This window comes from Phoca vitulina, unplaced genomic scaffold (assembly GCF_004348235.1).
Source record: "Phoca vitulina isolate PV1807 unplaced genomic scaffold, GSC_HSeal_1.0 scaffold52, whole genome shotgun sequence".
Classification (NCBI taxonomy): Eukaryota; Metazoa; Chordata; class Mammalia; order Carnivora; family Phocidae; genus Phoca; species Phoca vitulina.
In genome coordinates, this window is record NW_022589755.1 from 1,944,218 (window position 1) to 1,957,816 (window position 13,599).

A 13,599-nucleotide genomic window follows, 5' to 3' on the forward strand; every position below is an offset into this window, starting at 1 on the left:
ACACACACACACACACACACACACACCCTCTGACCCCACGTCTGCCGGACTGGACACACACACACACACACACCCTCTGACCCCACGTCTGCCGGACTGGACACACACACACACTCACACACACACACCCTCCGCCTCCCGGTGCAGAATTATAAATGTGACCCACAACAGTAGACCCAAAGAAGTGTCTGTGCGTCTCTAGCGAGCCTTTTAATGGTTGAAGGTTTTTATGACAGTAGGTATTTGTTCAATAAATTTAATTGGATAAAAGGTTCGGCTCCTTTGGGGAAGTGGGTGTATTAACTAAGGGAGCGGGGCCTGAAGGAGAAGTGTAGCTTCTTAGGACTGAAGCAGTGCTTCCCAAATTAGAACGAGCCAGAGAAATGCAGAGAAGGACAAGTTCTAGAAGAGACTTGCCTCTCCCCTGACAGACCTGCAAAGGGAGATTTTGAGAGTGGACCCCGGCCTTTTTCAGTGTGAGGACACACTGTCCCCTGTTCCAGCTTTCTCCCCCCACCCCCCAATCCCAAATCCTGCCTTTAATGATCGTGTCAGCTTTTGCTGTGTAAGTCATCCAGAGCGCAGTTGTCTGTTTAATATTTCCCATGGTGGGTGTTTCTCTTGGTCTGGACCAGGCCCAGGGGATCTTGGCTAGACTCGGTTATGCATCTATGGTCAGCTGAGGTTCGGAGGGAGGCTGGCTGTCCCAGGACCGCTCAGCTGGGCCAACTTCGCTGTCTTCCTCAAGACTCGCATCTAACCTGGGTATGCGCTCATGAGCAGTAGCAGGAGTTTGGGAGAGTGGACACACCCAAGCACAGTTTCAAGCCTCTGATAATGTCAGGTTTGCTTCTGGACCTATCAGCAAAGCAAGCATCATAGCCAAGCCTGGGGACAGTGTAGGAAGGGCCTTCCCAATGGTGTGGGAGACAGACGAGAGTAGTTACCTACTATCCCAGTGTGGTAATTTATAGTCCGACAGCACGATCTCTACAAAATTATGTTATGGGTAACACATTTCTTGGGTCCACAATTAGCAATTAAAAAAAAAAAATCCTACCCCTATCCTACTTCATCCCCTCTACCCACCAAGTCCCCCTCCCTAGAAGCAACCATTCTTGAGTTTCCTGGTATCTTTCCAGCATGTTCTATGCATATAGAAGCAAATATTTATGTGACTATTTATTTAAAAAGATGTACAGCATACCTTTCTACAGAATAATAGCATATGGCATAGTTTCCCACCTTGTATTATTTTATATTTGGAAGCACTTTGTATCATTAGAGAAGAGAACAGATGTTCTCATTTCACAAAGTTTGGCATCAGATTTCATAGGTATAGAATCACTTACAGTTGTTTTGATCTCACTGTGATGTGTCCAGCTCCAGAAAAGAAAAAAAATCATGGAAAAATATTTTTCAGTTAGGAATGTCTTTTTTACAAGGTTGACCAAAAAAACTGTCCTGTGTCATGGGACAACATAAACCCCCCCTCTGCATAAAAACGAACCCCCCACGTTAAAACATTTTCGTGAGATTTTTCAATTATACAAAAAAGTGTAAAGTACAATAAATGCCCATATGCCCATCCAATTTGAATGCCTTAAAAAATACTATTTTATTAGAACAGGAACACAGTACCTAAAAATGTTTTCATAACAAAATCTACCATATTTTATGATACATATTTGCTTTTAAAATAGGTCATGAAAATATGCCTATGTTTTTTTCCTGGTCTATTTTAAAGTAACTTGCAGATATGATATCACTTTACTGCTAAATACCTTAGTTTGCATCTCTTTAAAAAAAAAGTATCTTCTATACAACCACAATGTTATCACACCCAGTAAAATATTAATTTCTTGATATCATCCAGTGTCTATTCCATATTCAGATTACCTTGGCCCCTGAAAAAGTTTGAAAAAGGGATGTAATTTGTCAGAAAATAATGTCAAGCCTTGAAAATAAACACAAATTATCTTTAATGTGTATAAGGAGGAGGGAAGTTAAGACGGCGACACAGACACAAACACAAAGTCATCTGTCTTCCTGTCCACCAGCTTCCTTGGCTCTCAGTCCTACCAAGGAAGCTGGTGAGGGGCCAAGGAGGACACGATGTGTGCCTTTACTTTTGCCCTGGCATTATCTGCACAGGCCTTGGCACGCAGTAGGTCCTCAGGAAATCTCACATGAATAGACGAATGAGTGAAAAATCCCTGACCTGCCTTACAGAGTCAAGACTCGTGTGTGAGTCTTCTCTGTGCTCCAGACATCACTCAGGCCTCAGCACAGAGTAGGTCCTCATGAAGTACTGGGTGACTAGTTGTACATCCCAGCATCAGCCCTGGAGTCATTCAGGGTCAGAGACCACACAGCTGGTTCCTTCCTGTACCCCAGACATCACCCAGCCCAAGCATCAGCACACGGTAGGTCCTTAGGAGATATAATAGGGCATGTAAATTAATGAATAAGTGAATATCCTTAGCACCAGCCCTGGATCAGAAAGCATGCATCCTGGTTCCTTCTTGTGAGCCAAACCGTCTAGCCCAAGCCTCAGCACGTAGTAGGTCCTTAAGAAGCTCTAGGTGACTGAACAATTGTACATACCAGCATCAGCCCTGGAGTCATTCAGATTCAGGGAGGACACAGCCTGTTCATCCCTATGCCCCAGACATCTCCCAATTCAGGTGTCAGCACACAGTAGGTCCTCAAGAAATACTTAATGAGTGAATAGTTGAACATCCCCAGAGCCATTCAGGGTCATGGACCGCACAGTCGGACTCCTCCTTCTGACCTTCGCCCTGCTGAGGTGCTCTGCACACAGTAGGTGCTCAGGGAGTGCTGGGTGAATGGATGAATGAGTGGAATGGGAACCTAGTTGACAGACATGGGCCTGAGTTCCGTCACCGCAGAAGGCAGGGGAAATTGACCCTCTGCGGCGGAAGGGCTGGAAGTCGCTGGGCTCTGCGGGGGGAATGGGCGGGCCCGTGGGCGGGGCCGTGGGCGGGCCCGTGGGCGGGGCAGGCTCCGGAGCCCTTCCGCCAAGACGTCAAGGAGAGCAGACCCCGTGCGGTGCACCCGCGCAGGGGGCTCCCCTCGGAGTGCGGGGCGCGTCCGCGGGAGCGGGGCCTGCACGTGGATTTGCGCCACGCTGGTTCCCACGCTGCTCAGTGTTCGTCTCGCGTGTCGGCCGCTTGGCCGGCTGTGCCCCCCAGCAGACCGGGAGGGTGGGCGTGTGCGCGACCGGGGTCGCAGCCCCGGAGGACAGGGCCGTCTGGGGCCCCGCCTGCTGCACAAAGTGGCGCGCGCGAGCGGTGCCCGGAGTCCACAGCGGTGGAGGAGCTGAGCCCCGGGAGGCGCGCCGCGGAAGACACCTGTTCAGAGCTTTCGAAATGCCCGAAATGCCCGAAATCAAGGAACACCGCAGCGCCGCCAGCCCGTCAGCCTCACACCACGCATGCCAGGTTCCTCCTTAGGGTTTTAGATTGGCCATATTTGCCAACTTATGTGACACGCCCCCCCCCCCACTGTGTTCCCCAGATACTATATACAGATACCACCCTGGGTCGGTTCCAGGAGGGGACAGAGCAGCTTCAAGCACATGGGGAGGGGGTCGGAAAGGTTGGGGTCCCACCAGCTGGCGTGGAGAGAGTTCCTGGGAAATGCAGGCTGAACTCTCCCCTCCCCCAACTCAACCTTCCCAGGACTCAGTTCCTCCAGGGAGACCCGGCAGAGGAGGACAGACCAGAACCTCATGACCCCATAAGGGTCAGGTGGTGATCAGGTTATGTAGACAGTGACCAGCGGAGGGAGGTGCTATTTGGGGACGGTGGGGGAGGCCTCTCTGAGGAGACGTTGGAGCAGAGCACTGCAGGAGGTGAGGGAGCCATGTCAGCTTCTGGGGGAAGAGCATTCCGGGCAGAGGTCCATTCCGGAGGCAGTGCAAAGGTCCGGAGGCAGGCGAATGATGGGCTCGTTCAAACAGCAGAAGGCCAGTGCGGATGCTATAAATTAAACCAATTTCATCCCGAACTTCGGTGGCGTAACATGAATCAATAATTAGTCACCAACAAGCTTAAGCTCATCTGAATTGAGCTTCTGTTATTTTTAACCAATAAATCCTAATGAATGTAGCAGCTGAGGCTTGTGTTTCTTTTAACTGTCTGTTGTTGCTCGTTGGATGCAATCGGCTGGAGGGAAGGATGGGGAGAGACAGAGTCCCATACTTCTCCCGGCCCTGATTTCTTTGGCAAACTCAGGAAAGGCCTCTGGAAGTCCTATTAAAACAAAATGATACAAAGAGTCTAAATACACACACGTACACACACACACACACACACAGATGAATTAAAAAAGAGCAGGATGGAAATACCAAACTCTAGCAGACAAGGTAAAATAAAAGCCAAAGGATTGAATTGGTTTAAAGATGATCATTTTCTATTTCACAAAGGATTCAGAATCAGGTTTTAACTAACATTTATTGCGTGGCCACCGTGTGCTGGTATTGTGCTTCGTGTCTTGCATGGATTCTTTAATTGGCAAAGACATAACAGTGCTGGAACTATGTGCAGCAGATAACACAGTGGCTGAATACGTAAAGCAAAGGTTACCAAAATATATTGACAAACACAGTCATACGAACAGATTTTCACATAACCTTACTGGTTTTTGACAGATAAGGTGAGCCAGAATTAAACAACACATGAATCTAAGCAATATAACTGATAAGACTGAGTTAATTAACAGACATGTAGAGTTTCGAATCCTACAGACTGAAAATACATATTCACCTTAAGTGTCCATAAAACATGTACAAACATTGGACGTGTTGTAGGCCACAATAAAAGCTTTTAAAAGGGTGTTGAAAGCAGATATATTAGAGGCCACACTTTCATAGTGCAGTAAATCATTAAAACAAAACTATTTTTAAATAAACCTGATCACTGAATTTAAAGTACTCTTTATATTGTAGAAACACTACAATATAACATTTAGGCAACAACATAAACAAGAACACAAATTACCAAACTTTAAGATGTGGCCAAGGCTACAATCAGAAGTACATTTATTATTAAGTACACTACTTTAGCAAATAATTTTGTAAGAAGAGATTATAAATGAATTAATTATTCAATGTAAAAACAGACAAGAGATAGAAATAATAAAAATAAATAAACCCCATATGTATTAATGGAAAACAAATTACAAACTAGAGAAATATGGATATAAATAAATCCCAATGCTAGTTCTTGGAAAAGTAATCGTAGATGAGGTAAAACTTTGATAAATCTAATAGTGGGTCAACCACAAACAGAAGTTGAAAGGAAGAAAGGGGTTAGAACAAAATAAAGAGAAGTTTTTCATTTAATTATAGAATAGTATTCATAATTCAGCCAATAATTTGAAAAGTTCAAAGGAATGAAGAATTTCCTAGGGCATAAAAAAAAAAAAACGCTATAAATCACCAAAATTAATGAAGTAAAAAGTATTCATAAACCGATAACATGGGAAGAAACTGAGAAAGCCCCCCAAGAATTTAGCTGAAACTTTCTCCCCAGGGCTCCAGGCCCTGATTACTGGTAAATTCTTTCAAAATGTCAAGGAAGTGATACTTCTTAAGCTACAGAAACTATTCTAAGGTTTAGACAACAATAAAAGTGACGTCCTTCTATGATGCAAGCCTGGCCATGTTACCAAAACGTGACAAAGATAGCACCGATCTTACGTATGAAGAGAGAGGCGAGAGTCATACATAAAATATCATGAAGTACAATTCAGGGTCTGGAAAGACTGGTGCACCATGATCCTAAGACTACAAAGATGATGTGATATTAAGAAGTCTACCAGATTTCATCAATCCCAAGTTGCACATTTTTTCGTCCTCTCTGAAGCAGGGATGCATCTTCCGATTGGTGGCATCTTATGATGAAGCAGCATATTTTCCTTTCTCAGTCGTATATAAAATAATATGTGTTTTACAATCAACAATGTCTTAAGTTCAATGAAATACCGTAATGCAAAACCTCACCCCAAAAGGTTAAATACAAAAAAAAATTTTTTCTTGATAGATGTTTAAAAGGCATTTGCTAATAACCTATTCCTGATTTTTAACCAAGACATTTCCTTAACAAGAAACAGTGCATCTATTTCAGAACAGTCGTCATCATTGTAGTTAAATGTGGAACATCATAGGCATCCCTGTTAAAACCAGGAACAAAAACAGGACACATACTACCAAGACTATGGTCGTTTGTTGTGGAGCTTTCGACCACTCCACAAAGCCCTGGAACAGAGAAAAAAAAAAGTACAAATATTAGAAACAGAGGGGCCAGCACTGTTTCTTGCCTGGCACAGAGTATGAGCTCTGTAAATCTTTGTCAAATGAACGCAGGAACGGAAAGACATACCATGATGAAGGATGGGAAGACAAAACGGTTAATGGTGACAATTCTTCTCCAAAATAGTGATGAGTAGAGTGCAACAGGTCTTAAAATATCAGGAAAGTTTGGGGAATGGATATGACACAGGGAGTTATCTGGAAAGCCAGGCAGTGGCGACATGAAAAAAAAATCCTGAAAAAGAAGAGAAATGGATGGAGCATATACTATGAAATGTTCAACCTAAGCAGCTCTGAGACCTGCCAAAGCCTCCGGAAAACTTGGAGGATATTTTTCGAATATCGGGGCTCCTCCCTTGGATTTTCTAATGCAGTAGATCTTGGCTAGGACCAGAACATACAGATTTTTATGAAGTTCCTCATAATTCATGCTATAGAAAAATAGGACAACTTGACAAATATTTATTTTTCTGTGGCAATCACAACACCAAAATCTGACAATTCATCAGTTGAGGAAATGGGTATGACACAGCATACCAACCACAAAATATTTGGCAGCTGTAAAAAGTAAATTAAAATATATATATATATATATATATATATATATATATATAAATTAAATAAATACATATATATGGAAAGTTATCCAGAATATTTATTATGAAGACACCAAATGGCAGGATAATAATTTTGCTATAATTTCTTTTTTGGGTTTTAAGAAATACATGTGAGTTATTGTAGGACTCTATTTATACGAAGCTCAACAATAGGCAAAACTAATCTATATGAGCCGAAATCAGAAATGTGGTTGCCTCGGGGTGGGGGAGTGAGAGAGACTAGAAAGGAAGATGAAGGAATTTTCTAGGATAATGGCAGCACTCGATATCTCCATCAGGGTGTTGGTATACACACTCACTGATCTGTGCACTTCATTAGAAATATTTATGGCAATTTTTTAAAGCAGAGTATAAAGTTAAGAAAGTGTAATAAATACAGGTCATCTGCAATGCAGAAGTTTTACACACACACACACACACACACACACACACACACACACACACCATGTACCACTAATAACAGACCCAACCCTGCCTCACCTGGTTCCCCTTTGTCGCTCTTCCAACTGCTGTGCATATCGGCTGCTAAGTATGGTTTAGCGCTTATATTTATGATTGTCCCCTTCCGAGAAACTCCCCTAGAGAATCACAGGGGAGGTCGTCTACACCAGTGAAGGGACGTAACAGGATCCCCACTGGCTCAGAGGAGGACGAGGACTATTGTTGTTCCAGAGCTCCCTGTGGGATCGGGCCCAGGCTGGACCCCAATTAAACTCCCTCTCGCTCTTTCCAGCTTCCCTCACCACCTACAGGTTCCTCCTGAGAGCACGGCACCCTCAACAAGTCCCTTGCACAAAAATCCCAACTAGTCTCAGTTTCCAAGGGGAAAAACGTCTACAAAGATATATGGCAATGGAGTGGAGTGACTGCACATGGATGGGTGGGTGGGTGGGTAAGTACACAGGTAACTGGATGTATGCATGACGTGCAGGCGAATGAAAGGTTGGGTGGATGAGAGGACAGTAAATGGTTGATGGGTGTTCGATGAGCCGGTGGATGATCAGACGGGTGAGTGGACGGGCGGAGCAGTGGGCGGATGGATAAGTAGACAGAGGAGGTACATGAATGGACAGACAGACAGAGGGAGGGACGGAATGCGTATATGGATGAGTAGGCAAATGAAAGGTTGGGCAGATGAATGAGGAGACAGGTGAATGAATGGCTAATTTGAGTTTATGAGTGAAGGGTTGGCGGGTATGTGTGGAGGGAGCTCCACATCACATGGAGACCCTCCACTCCATGTCTGACTACCACCGGACTATGTCCTGTTTCCCATGGGACACTGCTTGGTTGGGGAAATTCCAAGCTGAGGAAAGGAATGGACAACCCACTGAGATCTGTGGGGCGGGGCATCTGGGAAAGAGGAGGGAACCCCCAACTTACCTGAGAGTCCTCTGACTCGTCATCTCCCTCCACCGCGTTCCACTCCTGGGCCAGCCCAGGCTCTTGAGAAGACAGACCTGAGCACAGGAGACAGGACCACGAGTCAGTGACCAGGGCAGCTGGGGGGTGGGAGGGAGGGCTCTGCCTGCTCGTCCCACCTGCCATCCTACCCTGTTCTCTTTCCTGTCACACTCGCATGCACACACACATTCTGGCCCACGTGGTTCAGGTGGTGCAGAGAGAATACGAGACCTGAATTCTGATCCTGTTTCTGTCATTACCTAGAAGACTTAAAGTGGGTCACCTGATGTGATCTGCCTCCTGAGCCTCTGTTCCTTCACCTGTCAAATGGGTAAAACTGTCCCTTCTCTACGTGCCTCCTGCAAAAACTGAGTGAGGGAGCAGAGGAAAAAGTGTGGAATTAAGCCAGGATGAAGCAGGTTTGCCCAGCTTCCAGCCACTAGTGTAGATATCTCCCCATATTTGAACTTCAACAACCTTCTCACCCCTTAGCTGGATAGAACTAGGGGTCAGGCCAAAGATCGGCATTTTCCACTCCTCCTGCACCCAGGCTCCGCTCGGAGCCCCCCAACCTCCTCCTCACTACCAGAACTGACACCCATATCATCCACACCTCCGTCCCAGGCCTGCTTGTCCCCGGTGGGAGAAGGAAAGATGCCGCCCCAAGTAGAAGCTCCAGCCTTTCAGGGGTCCCACCCTCAGTCCAGCTCTTTGAGCCCCAACCTCAGGAGTTATCCTGGGAATCTCTCTTGTCCTCCCCTCCGCACATCCATCTGCAAGAACTCTGATTCTCCCTCCCAGATGTGTCCCCAATCTCTGCAAGAACTCCAATTCTCCCTCCCAGATGTGTCCCCAATATCTCATGTCCACCACTGCCACATGTGGGCTCGGTCATCTCTCTCCCAGATGGTTGCAGGAAACTCCTATCTGGCCTCCCAGCTTCCACTCTGACCTCCTAATCCTACAGTTCATCCTCACACACAGCTGGATGCAGGCTTTCTCAACCTGGGCGCCATTGACCTTGCAAGCTGCATAACTCCTGGTAGTGGGGGTGGGTCCCGGGCCTCATAGGGTGGGGTCCTTGTCCTCTGCCTAGCAGCATTGCCTCGACCCATTTTATGCTGGTAGCACCTTTCCCATTCAGATAAGCCAAACTCCAGACTTTGCCAAACGTCCCCTGGGGAGGGGAGGTGGGGTGCAACATGGCCCCCAGTTGAGAACCACTGAGTTAGCAGAATCTTTTTGAAACACAAATGAGATCCCGTCTTCCTCCTCTGCAAAACCTTCTGGTGGCTTCCCAATATTCAGATAACATACGCTGTGCGGCGGTCTCCAAGACGCCCCATCACTTGCTGGCCCCGGCTGGTCTCTACCTTCTTCCCCCATGTCTCTGCTCTGTTCAGTGAGCACAGCCTCCTCAAACTCAGCAAGCTTGTCGCCTCTGCGGGGTCATCATCTGTGTGGCTCCAGTGGCCCACGAGGGGACCCCCCAGCTCTTGGAATAAATGACTCCTTCTCCTGCCTCTCTCGCCCTCCCTGACCACACTTGGTCATCATCCCATTTTACTGTCTTTGGAGCCCTCATCAGACATTACTTTTCTTTTTATTTCGTTGCTTGTTTATTGTCTGTTTCTCCACTAAAATCAGCTCTACTGGGGCCATCTTGTTTGCGGCTAGATCCCGAGCACCTGGTACATAGTAGGTGCTTGTGGTAGATTTTTGTTCCAAATGGCCTTCCACTTGTTCACCGATCCCTGTGTCCACACCCCTGGGCAGCCCCCTCCCTCAGTGATACTGAACTTGACCACGCAGCTGACTTTAACCCATGGCCTGTGAGCAACTGGGTGGCCAGTACAGCTTAAAAAGTGCTTGCGAATTGAAGTTTTCCCTCCCTTTCCCTGCAACCACCCCCAGGAGAATACGCCTGGGCTCGCCTGCAAGAGACAAGGAGCCCAAAGTCAGCACCCTCAAACCGGCCAGACCCGCGAGTGAGGTCAACCAGCTGCCCCGGCCCGCTCACCGTGGATTTTCGGGCAAATGCAGGCTGTCCCCTGAGGCCGCGTCATATGCTGACCTGCAGAATCCTGAGCAGAGAAATGACTGTTGCTATAAGCCACTAAGTTTCGGGGCCACCTGCTACCCAGCAAAGGCTGATGGACACAGGGCTCCATAAACATCTGTCCACTGAACGAGTGAAGGGATGAGTGTTGTGTCTTCCCAGAGGCCCTGCCACAACCTTCCCCCCCACCGCCCACGGGACGCCCGCCCTCACCTTTCTCGTCACCGTCACAGCTGGTGGCCCCAACCTCCACAGCCACCCAGTCTTTGGCGAGGGCAGCACGCTTCTCCCAGGCCCTGCTCTCCCGGGGAAGCAGCGTCTTGGCGCTCTCGGGCTCCAGCAGCCCCCGAATCTGCTCCGGCCTGAGGCTCTGCATCTTCCCGGGATGGGGAGTTTCCAAGGCAAGCCGCTCGTTCTCCTCCTGCTCGCGTTGGGTTCCCTGGGCACAGGATTCAGACCCTGGGGGGCTGACAAACATTTCGTCATTCCACAAATATTTACCGAGTGTCATCTGCGTGCCAGGCACTATCTAGGTGCCGGAGACACAGCAGTGACGGACGCAGGCCCCCTGCTCCCGTGGGGCTTGCATTCTAGCGGGCCCTGGGTGAGGAGAGACGGCGTGCCAAGTGACAAGTGCCCCAGAGACAAATAAAGCAAGAAACAGAAGAGGAGTTTCGAGGTGGGGGCCAGAGAGCGGCACATTCACACACAGGCTCATTCCACAGCCCAAAGCACATAGCCAGAAGGTTTTAGGAAGACAGAGTCGCCCCCAGATTCCCCCCGGCTGCAGAGAAAAGGGTCACAGTCTTTCCACCAACCCCCAGCAGCCCCAACTTTCTCCTTTGTTGGCATAAAAGAAAACCGAGAAGCATTCCCCAGGTGGGGGGTTAAAAGTCTAATTTAAAATGAGATGTTCTTTAGTATTCTCATTCTAGATCTTGTCAACCCTCCTGAAGGAGGTTGTTTGCAAGGAGCTGTCTGAACTACACTGTGTTACCCTTTACCTTGAGACCCTAAATCTGGTTTATGTTCTTATTCTAGAGATCTGTACGCATTATCAACCTTGCATTATATTAACCTACCGGCGGCCCTCGTGAATAGCAATCTTTTTTAAAGGAGTAAATTCTCTTGGTATAGGGAAAATAAAAGCTTTTAAAAGCATTTTCTTCTTTAATTAGTTTTATACAAATAAAAATTGTTATATCAAATTTAGAAACCACAGGCATATAGTCTAGAGTCAAAGAGACATTAGTGACTGAACAATCAAAAGCATGTGGGGACCATGTTTGGAGTCAGAGTCAAAGAAACCTGGTGTGAAAAAAAAAAACTTTTTAAAGACAATCAAGGGAATTGATTATGGACTGGGTATTCGATGACGTCAGGGCACTCTCATCGCTTCTGTTGGGTGTGGAAATGGTCTTATGGACAGGTAAAAAAATATCCATCTTATTTTTTTAGAGATGTTTTTGTAGTGTGTAAGGGTCAACTGACATGATGGCTGAGATTTCCTCTAAAATACCTCTGCGGTGGCGCCTGGTGGGCTCAGTGGGTAGAGCATGACTCTTGGTCCAGGGGGCGTGAGTTCAAGCCCCACATTGGGCGTGGAACCTACTTTAAAAATAGGTAAAATAAAATAAAATAAAACACTTCTACAGTGAAGGAAAAAGACAGAGACAAAAGGGGGTCAGAGCAAACAAAGGATGATTTCCGAACCTGGAAAATGGGAAGATGTGGCTCTCAGGGGTATCCCTGTGCCCGTGAGTAGCTCTGAAATGCTTTCATATCAGAAACTAACACATACACTACGGATATGCAGAATCTGCTCGTTGCTTCTACGTTACTCATCATCACGGAGGTCTTCCTTGGGGACGGGGGCAGCTCCAAACCCTCGAAACCCAAATCTGAATGCATTTCCCCAGACACTGGTGCCCTCTGTCCCCAGCCCCTAGCACAGCCTGCCTCCTGGGTCCCCTGCTCTTGACCCGGGCTCCACCATCATCCCCAACAGTGTCCATAGGCATCACTGTCCACTTGTCTCGTCACCCGCACATTCCATCTTTAAAGCCTGCATTGGCCACTTGAGTCTTTCTCACACTGCATCACTGTGATTCTGACTCCCCTGCCCCTTCCACTTTTAAGGGCCCTCGTGATTGTTTTGCTCCCACACGAAGAATCCAGGATCACCCCCCATCTCCAAGTCAGCTGATCAGCAACCTTAATCAGCCCTCACCCTGTAATCAACATATTCACAGGTTCTGGGGATGAGGTCGTGGGCATCTTTGGGGAACCATCTTTCTGCCTACCACAGGGATTAAATAAAAATGCTAGAAGAGGAACAAGGGAAGGGATGTGAAGGAAAAAGAATAGGGGAATGGTAGAGTGGGTGCTGCTGAGACGACTTACAGAATAGTTGAAGGTGGGGGAAGAATGGTGGTAATAGGATGCTCACGGCTGCCAGCCTGGCAAGGCGTGAATTTTTGGCTCTGCCACGCATTCGCTGTGTGACCCTAGGCAGGCCACTTAAATTCCCCACATTTCAGTGTGCCCATTCGTAAAGTGGGGGTGTCGACAGGAACGGCGGCTACCTCACCGAGTCATTGTGAGGTTTCTGCTGAGACCAAAGGAGACTTCATACACAGTGAGTACCTGACGAGTGGAGGAACACACAGGTTTTTCCTCCGGCTGGCTCACCCTTGCCCCTCTGTGTTGGCTTCTAGGAACCGGGCCCATACCTCAGGGCTGAGCTGAGACATCACTTCCTGTGGGACCCCGTTAGCACTTGCCACCCATGGGTGCTTGAACATAAATGACTTCTTCAAAGCATTTCTCAGCCAGAACCTTGGGCGAGACCTGTGCTGAGTACTGGGGATTCGCAGATGAATTCAACACATTCAGCGGCTCACATTCTCCTGCAGCAGGAGGATAGGAAGCAGAGAGGAAGGAACAGAGCCGCAGACCTGGTGCTGCCACAGACAGAGATACCAGCAGCAGGGTTCAACCTCCAGGAGCTCGGCAGATCACAAAAGTGGGATAGACCTAGAAAGATAAAGATGTCCCTCCCTGCTTGTACTTCACTGTTTGAAAGTGAAAATGAAATATGGGTCTAGAGAAATACTTCTCTATTGTGAGGAGGACGTGAGCAAATGCCAGCTGATGCCTGGGATGGGCAGAGGTGACAGGGT

At 47.4% G+C, this 13,599-nt stretch overlaps 1 protein-coding gene across 3 annotated transcripts in view; it reads right to left on the minus strand.

Annotated features, from left to right (window-relative positions):
- Nucleotides 1–5,183: 5,183 nt before the first annotated feature.
- The window catches only part of SMIM17 (small integral membrane protein 17), a 43,931-nt gene continuing 35,515 nt past the window's right edge, over nucleotides 5,184–13,599 (minus strand). Inside the window, exons 2-5 of one of the 3 annotated variants that reach the window (XM_032388187.1) lie at nucleotides 10,631–10,884; nucleotides 8,338–8,414; nucleotides 6,408–6,572; nucleotides 5,184–6,283 (exon numbers count right to left, since the gene is read on the minus strand). In XM_032388187.1, the coding sequence (XP_032244078.1) occupies nucleotides 6,173–6,283; nucleotides 6,408–6,572; nucleotides 8,338–8,414; nucleotides 10,631–10,793 (516 nt within the window). In that variant the 5' untranslated portion in view covers nucleotides 10,794–10,884 and the 3' untranslated portion in view covers nucleotides 5,184–6,172. The remainder of the gene's footprint in view (nucleotides 6,284–6,407; nucleotides 6,573–8,337; nucleotides 8,415–10,630; nucleotides 10,885–13,599) is intronic. The other 2 variants (XM_032388188.1, XM_032388186.1) reach the window with 2 other exon arrangements.